Source organism: Aphelocoma coerulescens (genome assembly GCF_041296385.1).
Source record: "Aphelocoma coerulescens isolate FSJ_1873_10779 chromosome W unlocalized genomic scaffold, UR_Acoe_1.0 ChrW_unloc_scaf_1, whole genome shotgun sequence".
In the NCBI taxonomy this organism is placed as follows: domain Eukaryota; kingdom Metazoa; phylum Chordata; class Aves; order Passeriformes; family Corvidae; genus Aphelocoma; species Aphelocoma coerulescens.
In genome coordinates, this window is record NW_027184080.1 from 13194631 (window position 1) to 13219719 (window position 25089).

Below are 25089 nucleotides of genomic sequence, written 5' to 3' on the forward strand. Positions count from 1 at the left end.
CCTACAGTATAGCACCGTGTCCTGCAGCCATAGGGAGGAGGAGGAGGAGAAGATCCAGCAGGCAGGAGTTGTGCAGCAAGATTGATTTATTTAATTATTTTACAAACTCTTTTATAGACTTTTTTCTTCATAGCCTAATTGGACAAAGGGCCAGCCACCCCTTGGGGGTGATTGGCTAAAATCCTAAAACATCCATTGTCAAAATATTTTTCTACTATACCATAAACAAGACTTTTCAAGGTTGCAGGTGTCTGGGTTGTTTGCATTCCCTGCTACCTCTTCTGTGAGAGAGAAAAGTCTCTCACGGACTTAGAAAATAACAAGAAAATCCTCGCTAGCAGCATTTTTGTATCTACAAAATTGTACAGCAGTTAAGTTTAGCCAACAATCTTGATTTTGAATTTCACAAAACAAAACACGGCTGTGAGGTCCAATGCTATAACTGTGTATAGATTCGGTAAAAAATTCAGCAATTAATCTACACCGTATTGTAACATCATCACCTTGGGTTACCATAAAGGGAGGGAAAACATTATTCTTGTCATCTAACACAAGGGGGGTGCTTATACCATGGTATGTGACTACTGCACTCGGTATGGGCTTTGCTACGGCATTTATTTTGAATCTATAAGTTGAACCTTTCAGACTTGGCTGATCTGCCGGGTTATTTTGCCAGTTGCATGTTAAATAGGTTGGTTTGGTTAAAGTAAAGTTATACCAGCAGTCAGTTCATTTTTGCAAAGCTTCATGATTTCAACATTGTTGGTACTGGGGTCTAAGGTGTAGTTACCGACATTCTTCTGACGACAACACAGGACAAAGGGGGTTTGTTTGTCGCATATCCACTCTGTTGTAGGGCAGAGTTTGGCCATAATGTTGGGGCGCAAATCGCTTTTCCCATTTGGTTTTAGAAAATTTCCAGCGATTGCAATGGTGGAAACTTTCTCGTAAAGAGATCCTTCTACTTTTCTGCATCCTACCTTAATTTCTTTACCAATTGTTCCATTTAGAATTCTAGCCCAATCCTTTCAGTCCCATGCCCATTCACTTGGACGGTATACCTCAGAGTCGTGCAGTACTACAGTCACTAGGTTTGGGCGACGATCTCTGGGATAGGATCCTAGAGCACCAGTGGACCTAATGGTAGCTTCAGATCATGGACACTCAGCTGGTTTTTGGCCACGGTGTTGTGGTAGGATACAGAAAAGTATCACCAGTTTTATCATGGTTTATGTGGTCTTCATGTCCCTCGGAGTTCTTCTGTGAAAAGTAAACACAACAGAGTCTGCCACTAAAAGGCAGAAAATTAGAATGATGGAATTATCCAGCGTGTATGTATCCGATGCTCTCTCCCTAGGGCATCAGAGGCTACCCATGCATATTTATTCAGAGGGGTTTTTAGCACTAGTGGTACTGCCAACCCTGAGGAGGCAAATCCCCATTCCACCTGGAAAGGATCTGTAGGATAAATAGGGCCTAGGGCTTGGTGAACTGTTGCTTCAAAAACCAACAATTGCAATGCTTCTTCCTGAGCAGTCCATTCCCATTTTATTCCTTTTCTCAACAAGTTATAAAGAGGTTGGGCAATTATGGAAAAATCTGGGATGTGTTTTCTCCAGAACACTAATAATCCTAAAGCATGTTGCAGATCTTTTTTGGATTCAGGCATTTTAATCTGATCTAAAGAGGTTAGGGTATCAGGTGGGATACATGTCATACCTCCTTTCCACCAAATTCCCAAAAAATTCACTTCCTGTGACGGGTTTTGGATTTTTTCTGAGGGAATTTGCAAATCAAGGCTTTCTAAGTGGGAGATTATTTTCTGTTGGGTATCTCTCACTTCTTCTATTTCATCTCCTCCCACAAGGATATTACCAATGTATTGATAAACAGTCACATTGTCAGCTTTGGGTATTTTTTCTAACTCTTGGGCTAAAGCGTGATGAGCCAGGGTGGGGGAATGTTTGTACCCTTGGGGAAGCCTAGTGAAAGTGTATTGCTGACCTTCCCATGTGAAAGCAAAACGGTCCATATCTTCTGGCTGTAAAGGTATCATAAAAAACATGTCTTTGACATCTATAGTTGCCATGATTGAATGAGCCTTTTCTTGAATCAAGGTAATTCATTCTGCTAGATTTGGGACTGCTGCTGTGAGAGGGTCTGTGTTGGCATTTAGCCTGTGAAAATCTATTGTCAGCCTCCACTTCCCATTAGGCTTTCACACTGGCCACACTGGAGAATTGAAAGGAGAATGAGCATTAACTATTACTCCTTGTTCTCGCAGCTCCTGTATCACTGGCTTGATGCCCTCTTTGGCACCCAGGGGGAGGGGGTATTGTTTCTGTCCTGGGTTGAGGTGTATTCTATTACCATCCTCATGAGCTGTTGAAATCAGGTGGGGCAGTGTTTCCTTGCCTCCTCCCCCCAGACTATCTTTCTGTTAATGGCCCATCATTGTCCCGCTGCATGACTCAGAGATAACTCCCTCCAGACTATCTTCTGTTAACGAGCCTAATCAACACTTGGCCTCATGACTCATTACTCCATTGTGAGATGCTCCACCCAGAGGGAGGAACCAAGCATCCCATCGTGGATATAACTGGGACTCTGAGCACGAAAGACACTGGCTCCAGAGGACAGGAGCTACACAGCCACCGCTGGACTTTCTGAGGAAGAGCAGACCCCTTCTACTACAGGATCACCACTTCAGAGGACTGCAGCCACCATTCCACCAGACTGCTACCACTACCCTGCCTAATAGGGACTCAGGTTGTATCTTGACTCTGTCAGTGTTTTCTTTTACTTTCTGTTCCTTTTCTTTAATTTCCATTAAATTGTTATTCTGACTTGGTGCCTCCCACTGGTTTGTTTTCAAACTAGTACATAATTTGGCGCCCAAAGTGGGGCCTGCTCTGAGAGAAAGTCAGAATTACAATCTTGTATTAACAGAAACCTATTCACCATGGTGCTCAGCTTGTCTGCATGGGTTCTGTATCTTGCTCTCTATATTTTTCCTCACATGGGGAACTACCTACCTGTTGTGTTACTCCTGTTAAAACCAGGGACTGGTATGAGAATTGCTTTATTGGTTTATTATGTCTATAGCATAATAACCTGCGAGGCGATTAATACCATTCGGAATATATACTCAATTTTGTTTGGCTGTCCCATTCTGGGCTCCTATGTCTGGGATCTCTTCAACAATCGCACCCAGCCCCTGGTGGGAGGAGTAGAGAGTGGTTTCTTCCAGCCTTTCTGGCCAGGCACAGCAGTTTTTGAAAATATTGAGTTCCCTCTGGATGTTAAGGATGGTATAATCTTCTTGTCAGCTCTATTCTCTTTTTTCTCTATGGCCTGCATTGTGTACACCATGCTTAGAAACAGAACGCTACTTAGTGTGGTGCAACGTCTGCTTGAGGAGGAGGTAAAAAGGAGCAAAGCAGCAAATACCATGTCTACACAGACTGCCACACAGAAAGGAACCAAAAGCAAAGCAACCGCATCCATCTCTACACAGACTGTCACAAAGGAGAGAGGAAGAAAACGCAAAGCAACCGCATCCATCTCTACGCAGACTGTCACAGAGGAGAAAGAAACCAAACGCAAAGCAACCGCATCCATCTCTACGCAGACTGTCACAGAGGAGAAAGAAACCAAACGCAAAGCAACCGCATCCATCTCTACGCAGACTGACACAGAGGAGAAAGGAGCCAAATGCAAAGCAACAGTGTCCATCTCTACACAGACTATCACAGAGGAGAAAGGAACCAAGAACAAAACAACAGCGTCCATGACTACGCAGACTGACTCAGAGGAGAAAGGAACCAAAAGCACTGTCAGCGTCCCCATGCAAACCACCACTGAACCAGAACAGCCCAAACCGATTGCAGTTGCCCCCGTGCAGAAGAAGAAATCAAAAAGCAAGTCAGTCCGCATAGTGACTGATGAGGATGCAGCAGGACCTTCACATCCAGCAGAAGAGGCAGAGCCAGAGATCATCACTCGGTCACTATCCCTGGGTGAGCTGCGTGACCTGCGGAGGGAATTCACGCGCCAGACGAATGAGTCCATCCTGACCTGGCTGCTCCGCATTTGGGACGCTGCAGCCAATGACACCATTCTGGACGGAAGTGAGGCCAGGCAGCTGGGATCTCTGTCCCGGGATGTGGTCATTGACCAGGGGATCGGGAGAACCCAAGAAACTCTCAGCCTCTGGCGGCGACTGCTTACAAGTGTCAGGGACAGGTACCTTTGTAAAGAAGACCTCCAGGTGCACCAAGGGAAATGGAGCACAATGGAACAAGGTATCCGGTGCCTGAGGGAATTGGCTGTGCTGGAGATCATTTTCTCAGAAGACGAGAGATTTCCTAAGAGCCCAGATGGTGTCCAGTGCACGTCACAGATGTGGTTGAGGTTAGCATGCCTTGGACCAGAGATATACTCCCGTTACCTGGCAACGCTGCAATGGAGGGAAGGCGAGGACAGGGTGGGCGTCTTGGTGAACAAACTGAGGATTTACGAGGACACCGTCACAGCCCCGTTTCGCACCCATGTCTCATCTGTGGAAACAAGTCTTTTGGCTGAGCAAGTCCGGAGTTTGATTGAAGAAGGCCATCAGAAATTGAAAAAGGAACTTAAGGAAGAGATTTACCAGATCTCGCCAGAACCAACAAGAGTCTCTGCCATTAGGAGCCGGCGTCCCCCAACCAGGGAGAGAGGATACACCCCGCGAGGTAATCTCTGGTTTTTCCTTCAGGAACATGGAGAAGACATGAGTAAGTGGCATGGAAAACCCACGTCCTCCTTAGCAGCCGGGGTACGTGAACTAAAAAGAGGGACAACTACCACAAGAAGCGCATCTAGAGTCAACATTGCTCCGGTCTCTCGCACACAGAACTCCAGACGATACCAGAATGAAAGTATGACTGATCCTCTTGAAGGGACCTCAGGAACATACTCACCGGAAGGGAGCAACATGCACCAGAACCAGGAATAGAGGGGCCCTGCCTCTAGCCAGGTAGAGGAAAGGGATAATCGGGTCTTTTGGACTGTGTGGGTCCGATGGCCTGGCACAGCTGACCCACAAAAATACACGGCTTTGGTTGACACAGGTGCTCAATGTACTCTGATGCCATCAAGGTATGTGGGAGCAGAACCCATTTCTATTTGTGGGGTGACAGGAGGATCCCAGCAGCTGACTGTACTGGAAGCTGAAGTGAGTTTAACTGGGAACGAGTGGCAGAAACACCCCATCGTGACTGGCCCGGAGGCCCCATGCATTCTCGGCATAGACTATCTCAGAAATGGATATTTCAAGGACCCAAAAGGACATAGTTGGGCTTTTGGGATAGCTGCTGTGGAGACAGAAGATATCAGACAACTGAGTTCATTGCCTGGCCTCTCAGATGACCCGTCTGCTGTGGGACTGCTAAGAGTTGAAGAACAACAGGTACCAATCGCCACAGCAACAGTACACCGTCGGCAATACCGCACCGACAGAGACTCTGTGGTTCCCGTCCATGAGATGATTCGTAAACTGGAGAGCCAAGGGGTGGTCAGCAAGGCCCATTCACCTTTACACAGCCCTATATGGCCAGTGCGTAAGTCCAACGGAGAATGGAGACTGACGGTGGATTACCGTGGCCTGAATGAAGTCACACCACCATTGAGTGCTGCTGTGCTGGACATGTTGGAACTTCAGTACGAGCTGGAGTCCAAAGCAGTGAAGTGGTACTCCACTACTGACATTGCCAACGCCTTCTTCTCCATTCCTTTGGCAGCAGAGTGCAGGCCCCAGTTTGCTTTCACTTGGAGGGGTGTGCAATACACCTGGAACTGACTGCCCCAGGGGTGGAAGCACAGTCCCACCATTTGCCATGGACTGATCCAGACTGCACTGGAAAAGGGTGAGGCCCCAGAACATCTGCAATACATCGACGACATCATCGTGTGGGGAAACACAGCAAAGGAAGTATTTGAGAAAGGAGAGAAAATCATCCAGATTCTCCTGGAAGCTGGCTTTGCCATCAAAAGGAGCAAAGTCAAGGGACCTGCCCAAGAGATCCAGTTCCTGGGAGTAAAGTGGCAAGATGGACGACGTCAGATTCCCACCGAGGTCGTCAACAAGATCACTGCGATGTCTCCACCGACCAGCAAGAAGGAAACACAAGCTTTCCTAGGCGCCATAGGTTTTTGGAGAATGCACATTCCTGAATACAGCCAGATTGTGAGCCCTCTCTACCTGGTTACCCGCAAGAAGAACGATTTCCACTGGGGCCCTGAACAGCAGCAAGCCTTAGCCCAGATCAAACAGGAAATCGCTCATGCCGTAGCCCTTGGCCCAGTCAGGACAGGACCAGAGGTGAAGAACGTGCTCTACTCTGCAGCCGGGAGCCATGGTCTGTCCTGGAGCCTCTGGCAGAAGGTGCCTGGTGAGACTCGGGGCCGACCACTGGGATTCTGGAGCCGAAGCTACAGAGGATCTGAAGCCAACTACACTCCCACAGAGAAGGAAATCTTGGCCGCCTATGAAGGAGTCCAAGCTGCCTCAGAGGTAATCGGCACAGAGGCACAACTCCTCCTGGCACCCCGACTACCAGTGCTGGGATGGATGTTCAAGGGAAAGGTTCCTTCCACGCATCACGCCACCGACACCACATGGAGCAAATGGATTGCTCTCATCACACAGCGTGCCCGTATTGGAAACCCGAATCGCCCTGGGATTCTGGAAATTATAACAAACTGGCCTGAAGGTGAGACTTTTGGATTATCTTCTGAAGAAGAGGAAGAGCAAGTGACTCGTGCTGAGGAAGCCCCACCATATAATGAGCTACCGGAGACTGAAAGACGTTATGCCCTCTTCACTGATGGTTCCTGCCGAATTGTAGGCACTAACAGGAAGTGGAAAGATGCAGTATGGAGCCCCACACGACGAGTTGCACAAGCTACCGAGGGACAAGGTGGATCGAGTCAGGTTGCAGAGCTTAAAGCCGTCCAGCTGGCTTTGGATATTGCTGAACGAGAGAAGTGGCCGAGGCTCTATCTCTACACCGACTCGTGGATGGTAGCTAATGCTCTGTGGGGATGGCTGGTTCGCTGGAGAAAAGCCAACTGGCAGCGCAGAGGGAAACCCATCTGGGCCGCTGAGATTTGGCAGGACATCGCCGCCCGAGTAGAGAAGCTGACCGTGACGGTTCGACACGTGGATGCGCACGTACCCAAGAGTCGGGCTAATGAAGAACATCGCAACAACGAGCAGGTGGACCGAGCTGCCAAGGTGAAAGTATCACAGGTGGATCTGGACTGGCAGCACAAGGGAGAATTATTCCTAGCTCGTTGGGCCCATGATGCCTCTGGTCATCAGGGCAGAGATGCAACATACCGATGGGCCCGTGACCGAGGGGTGGACCTTACCATGGACAGCATCTCACAGGTCATCCACAGTTGTGAGACCTGTGCTGCAATCAAACAGGCCAAGCGGGTGAAGCCTCTGTGGTACGGTGGACGATGGTCAAAGTACAGGTATGGGGAAGCCTGGCAAGTTGATTACATCACCCTTCCCCAAACCCGCCAAGGCAAGCGCTACGTGTTGACCATGGTTGAAGCAACCACTGGATGGCTGGAGACCTACCCTGTGCCTCATGCTACAGCCCGGAACACCATCTTGGGCCTGGAAAAGCAAGTCCTGTGGAGACATGGCACCCCCGACAGGATCGAATCAGACAACGGGACTCATTTTAAGAACAGCCTCATCAAAACCTGGGCCAGAGAACATGGTATTGAATGGATATATCACATTCCTTATCATGCACCAGCTGCCGGAAAAGTTGAACGCTGCAATGGACTACTTAAAACCACCCTAAAGGCACTTGGTGGGGGGACCTTCAAAAATTGGGAAGTGAACTTAGCGAAGGCTACCTGGATGGTCAATACCCGAGGGTCCATCAATCGAGCTGGTCCTGCCGAGTCTGAACCCTTGCACACAGTGAATGGAGATGGAGTCCCTGCAGTACACCTGAGAGGTATTTTAGGAAAGACTGTTTGGATTAATCCTACCTCAGGCAAAGGCAAACCCATCCGTGGGATTGTCTTTGCTCAAGGACCTGGTTGCACTTGGTGGGTAATGCAAAAAGATGGGGAAACCCGTTGTGTACCACAGGGAGACCTAATCTTAGGTGAGAATGGTGTGTAGGGTTTCATTGTATATATATATATATATATATATATATATATATATATATATGTATGTGTGTTTAGAGTTTAAGAAGGTATTGATTTGAGATGATGTAGATGGTAATAGAATAAGGGGTGGATAATGTCCTGGGTTGAGGTGTATTCTATTACCATCCTCATGAGCTGTTGAAATCAGGTGGGGCAGTGTTTCCTTGCCTCCTCCCCCCAGACTATCTTTCTGTTAATGGCCCATCATTGTCCCGCTGCATGACTCAGAGATAACTCCCTCCAGACTATCTTCTGTTAACGAGCCTAATCAACACTTGGCCTCATGACTCATTACTCCATTGTGAGATGCTCCACCCAGAGGGAGGAACCAAGCATCCCATCGTGGATATAACTGGGACTCTGAGCACGAAAGACACTGGCTCCACTGGATTTCCAGAGGACAGGAGCTACACAGCCACCGCTGGACTTTCTGAGGAAGAGCAGACCCCTTCTACTACAGGATCACCACTTCAGAGGACTGCAGCCACCATTCCACCAGACTGCTACCACTACCCTGCCTAATAGGGACTCAGGTTGTATCTTGACTCTGTCAGTGTTTTCTTTTACTTTCTGTTCCTTTTCTTTAATTTCCATTAAATTGTTATTCTGACTTGGTGCCTCTCACTGGTTTGTTTTCAAACTAGTACAGTTTCGCATTAGTTACTTTGCTGAATGGTAGGGAGGGTGCAGCTTCGAGCAGTCTGATGTTAAAATGTGGTGAGCCAAAAGACCACAGGAGACCCTCTGAGTCCTCCCACTGCCTCCCAGCAAGGGCATTCATTCCTAATAAATTGGTTGGAATATCTACAATCACCATATTAATAGAGAGTTGATTTTCCTCTCCAGGCAAAGTGAGCTTGACTAATGCCACATTCATAGATTCTGTCGTTCCCAAGGCATTTAAAATACAACATCGGTTTTTTGTTGAAACAATTCCACACCTCTGGGCATCTTTCTTTGTCAACACAGAAATTTGTGCCCCAGTGTCAATCAGAAAAGTTACAGGTGGCCGTTTAGGGCCTGTAATAGCTATGATCATTATATCTCCTGTTTTATTTTTAGTGAGCATTCTCAGTTATGCCCATGCTCCATCTCTTCGCCCACTGACAAGAGACGGAGGGTCTAGTTTCCCTGGTTTTGAGGAAGAAGTTGCTTTGACTCACTGCCCAGATTCTGAGGGAGGAGGGGTACACTGGGTTGAACTGATGGAGTCGGTAGATTGGGTTTTCGGCAGTGCCAGTTAGACACTACCTTACTCACTTTATCAAGGGGTAAGCCCTCCATCACATCTCTGGGGACCCCCTTTTTGATAACTAATAACCACCAATGCTGATGGTTAAAGATCTGTTTTACATTCTCTGGCTTTTCGCTATGAGGAGCCCGAATGTACCTGACACCTTTTGTTTTTTCTGATTTTTCCTCTGGGGTTTTTATAGGTCCATATTTTCTACTGTAATTAATCAGATCTTATGCAACCTCACTCCATGTCCAAACTTTGTGATCACCAGCAGGTGAATTCGATTGTGAACCTGGCGGCTGAGAGGGGGTTGAATACAGAGTAAACCCAGGATCGGTAGATGCAGTTTGGTCGCTCGGGTTTCCAAGGAATCTATCTAGCCTCTCTACGGGACCTACAGCCGCTATGGTTTTTTGAAGGACAATTGCTGTAGGTTTGAGTGATTCTGGAAGGCCTCAAATTAAAGGGATCATCAGTTTGGTCTTCACAGGTAATTGCATGGGGGATTCATATCCAGGAGTTAATTTCCTTTCATGGATCATTTGCAGGCAGGCAGCTTTGTGGATGCTTTCTAGAAGTTGTTCAGGGGTACCAACTATAGCTAAAGGGTCTCCCCTTTCTAAAGGATTGAGTCCCCCGGCCCAGAAAGCTGTGCGCTGAGTCAGGGACCATGTGTTACGTTTGTCTCCTGTTAAGAAAACTCCATGTCCCCAGTATCCACTGGTCTCCTGTTCAGTTAATAGAATTTGGTCTCCTCCAGTGAGAGACACTCGGAAGACATATTCCATCTCAGATTCATGGGGGAGCCTCCTGTACTCCTTTTTTAACTTAGCCAATTCAGTAGCAGTGTATGGTATTTGTTTAGTGGTGATATGCAGTTCAAAATCTTCATCATTGATATAATTATATTCTGTTTTAATTAGAGGTCTCATATAAGTGCAGCAGTTTTCTCCACAATTTTTCACTAGCACTAGTTCTTTCTGGGGGTATATTTAGTTAATGTGAGGAGTTTCCTTTTCCTCTGTCTCTTTTGGTGAGTCAGCATTCTTTGAATTCTTAAAATATTCCTCTTTTAAAGCAGCACGCAGCAAATGATTTTCATTCCTTTCTTCATCTAATTGTTTCTGTAAAATTTCCACTTGGTTTTGAAGGGAATCTATGATTGCTTTCTCTTTACGACACCACTTAAAGCGGTGATCTATAGCTGTTGTAAGGCATGCTCCTAAAACAGAGCAGATTATGGCTTTATCTCGGCCAAATTTAAATTTTGTCTCATGTTGTAAAGAACATACTCTATCAGTCACATTCTCCAAATTAAGCCAGTTATTTTGAGCCCATTCTTCCCCTCCCAGGGAGGGCCAGGCATTATGTTTTGCTAGCAGAGCATAAAATGCAGCTTTAAATTTTGCACTAGGGTTTTCAGTCATTTTATGAAGGGATCAAAACCACCACAAGGAGGTAAAAGTTAATTACACACTGCAACACACACAGCTTCACTGTGTCTCCCTTCGCTTCCCTGGGTGGGTGAAGAGACCAAATCTGCTTGGGAGGTACTCCTTAAGTTACTTATGGTTGTCTCTTCACTACACCAAGCAGTCCAAATTCACACACACACAGCAAAAAACACAGTTCCCCCTTTTACACTAAGAGATCTTTTGCGAAAAATCTGAGGACAGAGCCCTCAAGTGAGTATGGGGCGCTTTTCACCCAGGCATGTGCAGTTTGGGGGAAATTCGAGTCACCCCCCTTGCTTTCTAGACACCGCTCACCCTTTTCAGGGTGTCAGGCTAGGTGCGGCTGGAGTGAAATGTCCTTCCCCTATTACAGACTACACGCAACCTTGCAACCCCTTCTGTCTGTCAGAGATCCTGTCCATGATGCCAGTTTAATGTCACGATCTGCTAATACAAGTGAGGGTCGTGATGGTTTGTTTATAGATCTCAGAGTGCAAAAGGACACAAGGGATTTCAGTTTTAATCAGAACAGTGCACCTTTATTAAATGCCCACAACACAGTAAGGAGATAGAGGAGAGAAAGAGAGAGATAAAGAAAACAAAGTAAAAGAGTAGAGAGGAAGAAAAGGGGGTAATAGCTACCAACGGATGAGACGAAGTCCTCGTGGTCTTCTGCCAATAGATTTGTCTTCTTTCCGTGGGGAGATCTCGTCTCAGTTATTTCAGAAAGTCCCTTTATAGTCCTTTTCAGAAGCGAGGGGCAACTGGCCAAGAGGTGGGGAAATCTACAGCTATTGTTATGAGGCCCATTGCTTTGGGAAACGGGTACAGGACAGGTGTGCAGAACAGGTACCACTCCAGCGCAGTCCTTCCCGCCTGGGCAGCAAGAATGGCGCAGTCCACCGTGACCTGCACTAATTTCCTCAGGAATGCATACCAGTTCCCAGTGGGCACACCTGCAGGCAACACTTGGCAGACATCCCACCTCAGCCAGGCCAGGACTCCTGTGTTCAGTCTCTGTCCTTGGTGATGATCGTGAGGCAGATGAGGGATCTTCGGACCATCTCTTACAGCAGGTTACTACAGTACCTCAAGAAGGTGTAACAGTAGATCAAGGCGATAGTGAACCCTCACAGGGGGTTATCCAAGCCTTTCCTGTGCAGAAGGCTCTTCCAAACATGGGTCAGCCTGACAAGCATGAGGTTATTGCTTGGAGGGTGGTCCAAGATTTACAATCCAAAGTGGCACAATATGGGCTCGGTTCTCGTGAAGTCATGCAGGTTATTAGTGTGTTGGGTACTGATCTGCTGTCACCGTTTGATATTAAGCATTTAGGTCAGGTGATATTTCAACCTGTGCAATTTACAGTTTTTGAGAGCAATTGGAGTAGGATGGCTGAAAAAGCTGCAGCTCAGAATGTGCAGTTGACTCCAACTGATCCCAGACATGTAGTTCTAGTAGATGCTCTTATGGGAACTAATTTTTTTTCTAATCCCAATCTCCAAGCTACCTGGCATCCTCAGGTCCTTGAATAGGCTCAAAGGATTGGTATGGGAGCTCTATTAAAAAGCATAGACATGGCTGCTCCTAAAACACGATATGTGAAAATATCTCAGGGGCAGAAAGAGCAATTTTTATCATTCATGAAAAAAATTGCTGTGGCCCTCGAGAAGCAGGTCGAAGATGATATGTTAAGGCAGATGTTGTGCAAACAATTAGCAAGAGAGAATGCCAATAATGAGTGTAGAAAGATCATAGATGCTTTGCCAGGGGACCCTACACTAATAGAGATGGTTGAAGCCTGCTCTAAGGTGGGGTCTGGGGATCATAAATCTGCTTTGGCTGCAGTTCTGCGGCCTATTCAAGTAAATTCTGATAGTGGACAAAGGAAGCCTAAGGTTAAGAGCAAGCAGAAATAGGCTAGACAGAAGTGGAAAGAGAACAAGGGAAGTTCCCACTGCGAGAAATGCGATAGGCCAGGTCATTCTGCAAAATACTGTGAATCTATGTACCATGCTAACAGTCGGCTTTTGATACGCTCAGGAAACATGAACAGGAGCACAAGGGGGAATTGCGCTCAGACACAAATACTTCCCCAGGGCATGGCACCGACACAGGCCTACTCAGCCAGCTTAGAGGCAGCACCCAGGGATCAGCCGGAGTGGATGTGCACACCGCAGCAACAGTAGTCTTAGAATCCTGTCGTGTTTATAAGGTTCCCTTGGATGCATTTGGACCTTAGGTCAGGGATTCAGTGCACTGCTTCTGGGAAGATCAAGTGTCACCCTTCAAGGGATCTTTGTACACCCAGGAGTCATTGATGCTGACTCTACAGGTCAGATTTGTGCTATGGTTTCCACACCCACCCCCCCGTCACTATCCCTGAAAAGACTCACATTGCTCAACTTGTGCCTTTTAAGTCATGTGTTCCCAGGACAGAACGAAGTCACAGAGATGGCAGCTTTGGATCTACGGGACTTCCGCAGATCTTCTGGACTGCAGACATCTCTAGCCAAAAGCCACAGATGACATGTACCCTAATCCTGCCAAATGCCCATCCGCTCCAGATCCAGCTCTGAGGTTTGATCGACACGGGCGCTGACATGAAAATCATCTCCTCTGCATGGCCTCCTACATGGCCTTTAGCCCCTGTGGGGTCAGCCATCGCAGGGTTGGGAGAAACCACACAGAGTTATTTAAGCGATCGACCTGTAGTGGTAAAAAATGCAGAGGGACAAACAGCTACAGTTCGGCCCTATGTCACTGCAGCTTTGCTAAACTCTGGGGGTGGGATGTATTGGCAGCCTGGGGGGTATGGATCGGGACACATTTTTTAAGGGGGTCACTGTGCTGAAGGGCGCACAGTATCCTACGCTGCCTTTGCAGTGGCTAATAAACAAACCCATCTGGGAATCCCAGTGGCCCCTACCAAAAGAGAAATTAGTCGCCCTTCATAAGTTGGTTCAGGAACAATTACAACAGGGACACATTGAGCCTTCTACTAGTCCCTGGAACACTCCTGTTTTTGTCATTAAGAAAAAATCAGGGAAGTGGAGACTGTTGCAGGATCTCCAAAAAGTCAATGCAGTGATGGAAGGTATGGGGTCATTGCAGCCTGGTATGCCCTCACCCACCATGATCCCAACAGGGTGGGAAATCCTGATCATTGATTTGAAGGATTGCTTTTTCACAATTCCTTTACATCCTGATGACAAGCCAAAATTTGCTTTTACTGTGCCTGCAGTTAACAATGCCGAACCTGAGAAGAGATATCAATGGAAGGTTCTACCTCAGGGCATGAAGAACAGCCCGACTATCTGCCAATGGTATGTCACTCAAGCTTTGTCTGGAGTCCGTGAGCAGTTTCCTGAGGCATGCTGCTACCATTATATGGATGATATCCTGGTGGCAGCATCCACTCAGGATGAGCTGCTGAGAATACAGCCTCTGCTGCTCACTGCTATGCATTCTTATGAATTGCAAGTGGCTCTGGAGAAAGTTCAACAGCATCCTCCTTGGAAATATTTAGGAGTCAAAATTTTGGATCAAACTATACAACACCAAGAGGTGCAATTCTCGGATTCTATTAAGACCCTGAATGATGCTCAGAAATTGCTGGGTATCATTAATTGGTTGCGTCCTTACTTAGGGCTAACCATGACACAACTTTCCCTGCTTTTTAATATTTTAAAGGGGGACCCCAAGTTGAATTCACCTCGGAAATTGACTCCTGAAGTGCGACGAGCGCTGGAGGAGGTTCAACAGGCTGTTTCTGTTCGTCAGGTTTATCGAGTGGATCCCTCCATCGATATCACTGTTTTCATTACCACTTCAGATTTTCATCCTACAAGTATCATTGGCCAATGGAATAAACAATGGCCCGACCCTTTGCATATCCTGGAATGGGTCTTTTTGCCTCATCAGCCAAAAATGACAGCACCCACGTGGTTTGAATTGATCTCTTGTTTGATAATCAAATGCCGCCAACGGTGTTTGCAATGAATGGCAGCAGATCCTGCAACAATTGTTCTTCCAGTACAGCAGGAATGCTTTGAGTGGAACCTTAATAACAGGACTCCTTTGCAAAGTGTGCTGCAAAACTTTTCGGGGCAGATTGCTTATCATCTGCCCAGCCATAAATTACTGCAAATGGCAAAATCGACAAGCTTCACCTTGCGGCCAAAAAATAGTTGGGTGTCAGTGCAAGGACTCACCGTCTTCACCAATGGGTTCAGAAAAACGGGGAAGGCCATTGTTACCTGGAAGGAGGAATCTGAGTGGCAGGTGCTGGAAGGCCACAAGTCAGGCTCAGCCCAGCTGGTTGAACTGAGGGCTGTTGCCATGGCTTTTCAGCGGTTCTCTCAGGTACCTTTGAATTTGGTAACTGATTCTGCTTATGTCGCAGATATAACCCAACACTTAGATTGTTCACTCTTGAAAGAAGTCAATAATGCTGCTCTGTTTTCATTATTGAAAACTTTGTGGTCTGCAATTCAGGCTCGAGTGCATCCATATTACATTCTGCATATTTGAAGTCACACCAATTTGCCAGGTTTCATAACAGAAGGTAATGCCAGGGCTGACATGCTAGCTAACCCTGCCTGGGTAGCGCCTCAGCCTGACAAAATTGCACAAGCCAAGGCATCGCACGGTTTTTTCCATCAAAGTGCACATACCCTGCAGAAGCAGTTTCATTTGACACCAACTGAGGCTCGGGACATTGTCAGTGCTTGTGCTGACTGTCACGGACTTGCTGCACCTCTGCCATCAGGGGTAAACCCCAGAGGCCTTAAAGCCTTGCAGCTTTGGCAAACGGATGTAACACATATCCCTGAATTTGGCCGGTTTAAGTATGTGCATGTGTCTATTGACACTTTCTCCTCAGCTGTGTGGGCTTCTGCTCATGCTGGGGAGAAAGGCCGCGATGTCATTGCCCATTGAAAACTGGCTTTTGCGATCTTGGGCGTACCTTCTTCTGTGAAAACCAATAATGGTCCTGTCTACTGTAGAGGAATTCCTTGTGGAACGGGGGCATATGATACCCCAGGAGAGCTTGGGCACCCCAGGGTTGTTGCAGAAGTACCTCTGACGGGGCCTCAGGCTGAAGATAGGCTTGCAAGGCACCTGATAGCCAGCAGCCTTGAACAGCCTTGGGAAAAAGTATACACTAGTCAGCTCCCCTGCTGCTTAGAGGCTTTCTCATGGGAAAGGGGCATGAACTTTGCAAAGTATAACTTGGTGTAAGTAAACAATAAAGGGGAGCACAATGCTCAAATCATATTGGTGTTTGTGTCGTGTCTCTGGCTGGTTCCCCTGCACCCGGGACACCCCCCCACTATACCTGGCACCCGAATGGCAGGGACCCGAGTGAGTTTTGCTACATGCAGGTTAGCTTAAAGGCGGTAAGACTCCGAATCATCGTATTATCGGTGCTGGATCCTGGGGAAATCAGAGCGGGTGGCCCCAAAGCCGAGTAAAGCCGGGGGCCCGGTCTCAAAGCCGAATAGAAGGCCAGAGGATAAGCCCCAAAGCCGAGTAAAGCCGGAGGCTAAACCTCAAAGCTGAGTGGCCGGAGACCGCAATTTCGCATGGCTAAGCAAGTACCTGCAGGAAAGAAGCTATGGATTATGAGGCGGGGACTTGAGTCCTAGCTAGTATCCTCTCTAAGAGAGGTGAGATTATGAAAGACCGAGATCTGAATGCCCTCGTTACGTGGGCCCGGGAACATGGATTATTGAGTTACACTTTGCTTTTGTTTTCGACCGAAGCGTGGTGGGAAGTAGGGAACTGTAGATACAAAAATGCTGCTAGCAAGGATTTTCTTGCTATTTTCTAAGTCTGTGAGAGATTTTTCTCTCTCACAGAAGAGGTAGCAGGGAATCTAAACAACCAAGCCACCTGCAACCTTGAAAAGTCTTGTTTACGGTATAGTAGAAAAATATTTTGACAATGGATGTTTTAGGATTTTAGCCAATCACCCCCAAGGGATGGCTGATCCTTTGTCCAATTAGACTATGAAGAAAAAAGTCTATAAAAGAGTTTGTAAAATAATTAAATAAATCAATCTTGCTGCACAATTCCTGCCTGCTGGATCTTCTCTCCTCCTCCTCCCTATGGCTGCGGGACATGGTGATATACTGTAGGAACCAGGCCTGCGGTAATAGGGAACGAATTGTGGCTGTCCACGATTGAGGGTGGAAAGGAAGCTAAAGGAGCTAAAGCTCTCGGCTTAACTTGGAGAGCCATAACTAACACTCTCGCAGAGATGAAAGCCGAAAGGACAGTGGCCGTGGCGGCCATTGAGGCTTTGGGGTGTGGTGGCTCCGGGAAGGGAACAGATGGGGGTCTTACAAAGCGGCGGCCAGGGACCAGGGCGGAGTCCAGGGTTGCACGGTTCTTCGGGCTGGCCGCAAGTAGACCGATTAAGGGCACAGCAGTATCTGTCCGCTCGCTGCGGGAGTTGCTGGACTCGACGGGGAAGGAAGTTACCCTTCCGACGTCTGAGGGAGAAATGGCTGCAAAGGTGGAAGCAGAGCCACCCGACTCAGGGGGCGGGGCGCAGGCGGGCGAAGGAGAAACGAGTGGTCTTAGTGCCCAGCCGAAAGTGGCAGCGGAAACGAGCGGTCCTAATGCCCGGCCGAAAGCGGCAGAGCACAACCCCCTCCGCCGGACAGCAGAGCAACGTCTGACGGCGAAGTAGCCTCTGCGGTTTCATCGCCTGCAGAGCCAGAGCCAGCCAGAACAGCCGGGGGTCAGCCGCAAGAGGAGGAGAACCACCAAGAGATGATGCAAGAAGTAATCAAAAGGCTTGCTGACTTATCTACACGGCAGGACGCGCTGGAGTCCAAAGCCTGTGATATTACACCATCAGCACCGTGGCGTCCCGTGGCCCCACCGGTCAAGTTAGCACCCAGAGCTCCTACGTTCACGTCAGGAGAATTGGGCACAGTGCCTACAGCCCTTCCCTGCCTGCAAGGGGAGGTGCAGCCATCATTTCCATCAGCCCCGACGGAGAGGACTGACCCATTGCGAAGGAGATGGAATGGAGTTATCCGTGATGCAATCATTGAGGGTGATTGGCAAGCAGTGGATGCCCTCGCTTGCCCTGTACAGATACAAGGGGACACTGCAAAGTGGGAACCCCATGACTGGAAGCTCTTGCAGCAAGCAAAGCAAACAGTCGCCATGCATGGTCTATGGTCTGAAGCTACACGGAGCATCCTGCAGTTTATCTTTACAGCACATGTCCTGTGTCCTGATGATTGCATCAGCATCGCACAGTTGTTATTAACCCCATCACAGTTCCTGCTCTGGGAGCGAACGTGGAAGCGGCTAGCACAAGAAGAAGCTAGCAAACACCAAGGTGACATACAAAACCCACTGTATGCACTCCAAGCTGACATGCTAACTGGGAGCGGGGCTTACGGAGCGACAGTGACGCAACTGACCCTGCCCATAGTCATTCATCAGTTGTCACAGACTCTTGCCCACAAAGCCTTGTTGTCAGTACCTGAAAAGAAGTAGTCTCCCCCATATGCAGCAGTCCGACAGGGGCTGTCAGAACCATACGGTCAGTTCATCGACCGTTTGTCAGCAGCCTTAAAGGATGCAACTGAGTTCTCTGAAGAGCTCCAAGAGTAAATGCTCTGAACACTTGCATTTGAAAATGCTAATAGGCAAACTAAGACAATTCTTGCTATGCTGCCCCAGGGAGCAGGAGTAGACGAGATGCTCGTGCATGCTACCCGTGCAGAACAGTCATCTCAAACAGCTGCTTTTACTGCAACACTGCAGAATGTCCTGCAACAACAGGGACAAGTCATCGCCTCAGCACTGACCAGAGGGGCGCAAAGAAAAAAGGGGGCGAAGGCTGCTGGCCCACCTCCTGGTCCCCAGACGGGCAGAGTAACCTGTTTCCGATGCAGTGAAGAGGGGCACCTGAGGCGCACTTGCCAGGAACCGGTGTGGTGCCACAACTGCAATTCCGACACCCATGCCACCATAGCAGGCCATCATGCGGGAAACAGCCAGCGCAGCACGGTGGGGTCTCATGCCAGGACACAAATGAGTGCCCCAAAGAGCCACGAGTCGAGTGCAACCCCGGTGGTTTCCTTCACCAGAACCAGCCAGCCACCCGAGGGAGCCTCGGAGTGGGCGTGGCAACCTCAATAGAAGTCACACTGACAGACCGCCAGGTCACCCTGATCCCAACCACAGCCAAGGGCCCCCTGTCATCAGATGGCCCTCGTTTGGGTGGCCTACTCGTGGGGCAGTCATCAACCAGCTGGCAGGGAGTAGTGGTTCTCCCTGGAGTCATCGACGCTGACTACACTGGTGAAATTAAGATCATGGCCTATGCGCTGCAACCACCCGTGATTATCCCGCAGGGCAGTCGCATGGCCCAAATCATCCCCATTCCCCTAATGACCAACGGGGGGACCAGCAACAACAATGTCCGCGGAGACCATGGTTTTGGGTCCTCTGGGTTCGACGTGTTTTGTCATTGAACTTGGCCCAGAGACCTCAGCGGCAAGTGATCCTGCTAAAGGGGGCAGAAGCCATCAACATGCAGCTGCTTTTCGACACAGGTGCTGACGTTACCATAATCAACCAGGCGGTATGGCCACCTGGTTGGAGACTGGAAAAACCAGCAGCCACTCTGGTAGGGGTGGGAGGAACACAAATCCCCCAAGTAAGTGCAACCCCAATTAACCTAGAATTTGAAGACAATCAATCCATTGTGTGTAGCCCCTATGCTATGAAGCTGCCTCAGACCCTGCAAGGCCTGATCTGACGTGACATCCTCGCGCAGCTAGGCCTTGTGCTCACCACAGACCAGCATTTATGCTGATGGCCGCTGCCGATCAGCCGCCCATACAGGCTCTCACCTGGTTAACAGATGACCCTGTTTGGGTCGAGCAGTGGCCGGTAACAGACAAAAGGCTGGAGATAGTAGAACAACTTGTTGCAGAACAGCTAGCGGCAGGACACATCAAGCCTTCAGTCAGCCCATGGAACACCCCCATCTTTGTAATCCCAAAGAAGTCAGGAAAATGGCGCCTCCTTCATGGCCTTCGCCAAGTGAATGCGCTCATGCAAGCTATGGGGGCACTGCAACCTGGGCTACCGGCTTCTACAATGATTCCAGAGGGATGGCAAATCACTGTAATTGACTTAAACGACTGCTTTTTTACAATCCCACTGCATCCAAAGGACACAGAACATTTTGCCTTTACAGTGCCCACAAAGAATCGCAGTGAGCCTGCTAAGCACTACTAGTGGGTTGTCCTACCCCAGGGAATGAAAAATTCCCCCACACTGTGTCAGCTATATGTTGACTGGGCGCTATGCCCGATTTGACGACGCTACGCAGAAGTACTCATCTACCATTACATGGATGACATCCTGATAGCTACTGCCACAGAGTTCTCAGACCAAGAGATGCAATGGGTCAGAGAACACCTGCATGAGATTGGATTAGAGATCGCCCCCCAGAAGATCCAGCAGACTGCACCATGGAAGTACCTGGCCTGGCTCATATCAGACTCGCAAATTAGACCCCAAAAGATCGAGCTGCACACAGAAATCTCCACGCTCCATGATGTGCAATGGCTGTTAGGAGATCTGCAATGGGTCCGCGGGGTCGCGGGAATCATGAACGCCGACCTCGCCCCCTTCCTGCCATGGGTACATGGGACGAATGCTGCCAAGCCTCGAGAATGCTCCCCGGACCAAACAGCAGCTCTTTCCAAGGTCATAGATAAGCTGCAGCACGCATGGGTATCACACAGAGAAGAAGGAGTCCTACTTGCCATCTTTATCACCCTGATCAGTGCAGCAGGTTCACATGCCATCATTCACCAATGGCAAAAGATAAAGGGGGAGGACATCCAGATTCTCAAATGGATCTTCCCGCCAACTCAGCCACGCTTCAGACTGCAGTCCAGGGAAGAGATTGTGGTGTTTTTAATCCGAAAGAGTCACGACCGAGTGGTGGAGTTGGACGGCAGGGAGGCAGAGGACATCGGTATACCGGTCCGAACAGGGGACTTGGAGTGGATGCTACGCCATGCGGAGGCACTGCAAGAAGCTCTGCTCAGATTCACCGGCGTGGTCCATAACAAGCGCCCACAGGGAAGGCTGGTGCAGTTGCTGGGGCTCTATGAGTGGCTGGACTGCCCGCTGAATGTAGAATGGCCAGTACTAGGGCACACAGTGTTCACGGATGCGGGGAGGAAGACGAAGCGGGCCGCCTGTGCGTGGAAAGAGAATGACCACTGGAAGACTCATATCATAGCGGGAGAACCGTCCGACAGCTTGCAAACACTCGAACTGCGCGCCATCATATGGGCCTTACAACAGTGGTCGAAGGAACCGGTGAATGTAGTCAGCGATTCCCTATATATCATTGGAGTAGCCCAATGGATCCATGATGCAGAAATCCGGCGTACCAGCAACGAACATCTGGGCAGACTGCTCATTACATTGCGGCACACCCTGCAACAACGGACACACCCCTACTGTATCCTGCAGGTTCGAAGCGACCAGTGGAACATAGGGCTGGGAGAGGGCAATGCCCGTGCAGACGAGGCAGTGACCTGTGCCCCCATAGTGCATCTCCTGCCGGCGAACACTTTTGAGCAGGCCATATGTAGCCATGATTTGTTCCATCAAAACGCAAAATCTCTTCAGAGACAGTTTAAGATTCCGCTGTCAGAAGCGAAAGGCATAGTGCGGGCTTGTCCTGGCTGTAGTGTCACGATCCGCTAATGCAAGCGGGGGTCGTGATGGTTCGTTTATAGATCTCAGAGTGTAAAAAGGACACAAGAAATTTCAGTTTAAATCAAAACAGTGCACCTTTATTAAGTGCCCACAACACAGTAATGCAATAGAAGAGAGAAAAGGAGAGAGAGAGAGAGAGAAACACAAAGTAGGGAGGAAGAAAAAGGGGGGGGGGGGGGGGGGGGGGCAATAGCTACCAACGGATGAGACGAAGTCCTCGTGGTCTTCTGCCAATAGATTCGTCTTCTTTCCGTGGGGGAGATCTCTCCGACTTGGTTATTTCAGAAAGTCCCTTTATAGTCCTTTTCAGAAGCGAGGGGCAACTGGCCAAGAGGTTGGGAAATTTACAGCCATTGTTGTGGAGTCCGTTGCTTTGGGAAACAGGTACAGGACAGACGCACAAGACCGGTGTGCAGGACAGGTGTGCAGGACAGGTCGTTCCTTTCCGCTTCAGCGCAGTCCTTCCCGCCTGGGCAGCAAGAACGGCGCAGTCCATTGTTACCTGCACTAATTTTCCTCAGGAATGCATACCAGTTCCCAGTGGGCACACCCGTAGGCAACACTCGGCAGACATCCCACCTCAGCCAGGCCAGGACTCCTGTGCTCAGTCTCTGTTCTCGGCGATGATCGTGAGGCAGATGAGGGATCTTTGGACCGTCTCTTACACCACCCCGTGACTCACGATTGTCGTCAGGAGAGCTCTATCTGCACGATTTTGCAGTGTCGTTGTGAAGTCTTCAGGACTCGTCAATGTTGGTAGCATATCCCGGAAAAGGGGTAGAGAACATAAAAGAGGAAGGGAAAGAGAAGAAAAGAAAAAGAAGGAAACAAAAGAGAAGGAAATGAATAATTTTAAATCAGAATACACATATAATTTTTAATCAAAATACCTCTAATTTCTTATCACATCTTATTTTAATACTCGTGTAGTTTGTCTCACGTCAATAACCTTGGGTGTGTCTACAGTGGATGGGGTATTGGCTAAATTATGGACATCTATTTTAGATGTCAGCTGTGTTAACTGTTTCATCATTCTCCAATTCATGATGTATAAGACTGCTGATAAAGCAAAACCAATCAAAACCAAAATCAAGAGAACAATGATGGGATGACACAATTTTTTCAGGACACCTGTAGCAGTTGGTGACCACCCAAAAAGAGTATCCCACCACCTGTGTTCAACATCTTTCTTTACCCTTTCTAGAACACGATGTATTTCTTTCACATTGTGATGAACAGTTACTAAGGTTTTCTGTCCATTTTTCTTGATCTTTTCCAAAATTTCAATTAAATCTTGGTGAAGCAACAATTGCTTTACCAAAGTAAGGTTCATCCCAATGGGGGTAGGCAATAATTGGTGGATCAATGTGTAATTGGACTGTAAAAGATGATAAGAAGTAACTGGGGCTAAATAAGAGAAATCACATCCTATGATTTTAGTAAAGTTACAAACACAAAAATTTGAATGATTTTTTGTATCTACTACTAAATTTTCTACAAATACTTTATCACAAGCAGTTCTTAAGCATGCACATCCATTACCTATATAGACAAGCACTGTTTCAGGAATCTTGTTAGGATGAATTTCAAAATGACAGATATTTTGGTCTGTATCTAAACAAATGTCTTGAGCTCTAATTGCATTACTTTCACAGATGAACCCTTGTTGTTCTTGGACAATACAAGTTTCTAAATTAACGGTTTGCCACTTCTCACCAATTTGACGGGCCCATTCTCTATGCTCGAAAGGATAGAGAACAGCTCCATCATGGTTCAGCCCTAATGCAATGACAGGGAATATCAAATGCACTGAAGCATTACGTATGGTCAGTACAAAGGCTGTGTCTGTGTTTGTGATGGGATCGTAGGTAAAATTTACTAAGTTCCACCAGGATTGGAATTCTCTTTCAAAATCAGTGGCACTGTCCCAGATTATTTTCCGAATTTCAGTAGGAAAAGTGCCTTCTTCGCCTTCTCTTATAATTGAGGCAGCAACTGACTGCATCCATAATTGAGCCTGGATGCAGCTGAGAGCCAAAGAAATGTTGTTTTGTGTAGCATCGAGTGCATCAATTATTAATTTGTGGTCATTCACATTTACCTTTTCCCAATTTGGTAATATGTTTGATAACAACCACTGATGGCTTCCCAAGGCTAATAGGGATGACTGCAGTGGTTGTTGTATTTTAGTCAAATCTGTAGTTGTGGCAATTAATTTATTCATTAGTACTTCTGAATCAATACTATTTAAGATTCCCAATCCTGTTCCCATGACACCGGTTATGTCTCTTTGCGCTCGTTTCTTAGAAGGGTTTCGCTTTCGCAACCAGGTTGTCCACCCCTCGAAGGAAGTTTGCAGAAAAGGTGAACAAGCTGGCTGAACTTCTGAGACATTGTTTTGCGTGAGCAATTTGACTTGTTTAAGAGACCATGCTGGATTGAACAGTATTTGTTGTTGGCCTGTTTTCCTGATTGTATATGGTCCAATTTTAAAAATTCTTGGGCTCAGCATAACCGGTGGTTGGGTGGTAGGTATTACAACATCGACATTGAGTTTTCCCCAGTGTTTTGTATCGTTTTTACCACACATGACTTTATGGGAAAATTGCACAGCAGTTAAGTTTAGCCAACAATCTTGGTTTTCAATTTCACAAAACAAAACGCGGTCATGAGGTCTAATGCTATAACTGTGTACAGGTTTAGTAAAAAATCTACCAATTAATCTACATCGTATTGAAACATCATCACCTTGGGTTACCATAAAGGGAGGAAAAACGTTATTCTTGTCATCTAGTACGAGGGAGGTACTTATACCATGGTACGTAATTACTACACTTAGTATGGGCTTTGCTACAGCATTTATTTTGAATTTATAAGTTAAACCTTTCAAACCTGGCTGATCTGTCTGGTTATTTTGCCAATTGCATGTTACATAGGCTGATTTAGTTAGAGTAAAGTTATACCAGCAGTCAGTTGGTTCATTTTTGCAAAGCTTCGTGATTTGGACATTGTTGGTACTGGGGTCTAGGGTGTAGTTACCGACATTCTTCTGACGACAACACAGGATGAAGAGGGTTTGTGTATTACACGCCCACTCTGTTGTAGGTCAGAGTTCGGCCGTAATGTTGGGGTGCAGGTCACTTATCCCATCTGGTTTTAGAAAATTCCCGGTGATTGTAATGGTGGAAGCTTTCCCGGAGAAAGATCCTTCTACTTTTCTGCATCTTACCTCAATTTTCTCACCAATTGTTCCATTTAGGGTTGTAGTCCAATCTTTTGAGTCCCATCCCCATTCATTTGAATGGTATACCTTAGAGTCGTGCAGTACTACAGTGTCTGGGTTTGGGCGACGATCTCTGGGATGGGATCCTAGAGCACTGGTGTACCTAATGGTAC

The 25089-nt window shown here is 47.7% G+C and overlaps 1 protein-coding gene across 1 annotated transcript; it reads left to right on the forward strand.

Moving 5' to 3' along the window:
• Positions 1–18445: 18445 nt before the first annotated feature.
• Positions 18446–19418, forward strand: LOC138102724 (deoxyuridine 5'-triphosphate nucleotidohydrolase-like). Its single transcript, XM_069000486.1, has 2 exons — positions 18446–18481; positions 19032–19418. Exons 1-2 carry the CDS (start codon positions 18446–18448, stop codon positions 19416–19418), a joined length of 423 nt encoding a protein of 140 aa, XP_068856587.1.
• Positions 19419–25089: the final 5671 nt, after the last annotated feature.

Excerpts from the sequence above, each read along its gene's own strand:
- LOC138102724 (XM_069000486.1), top strand. The coding sequence starts at position 18,446 with ATGCAGCAGTCCGACAGGGGCTGTCAGAACCATACG. Across the intron at positions 18,482-19,031 it reads GGGGCTGTCAGAACCATACG|AACCAGCCAGCCACCCGAGG; the intron begins GTCAGTTCATCG and ends TTCCTTCACCAG.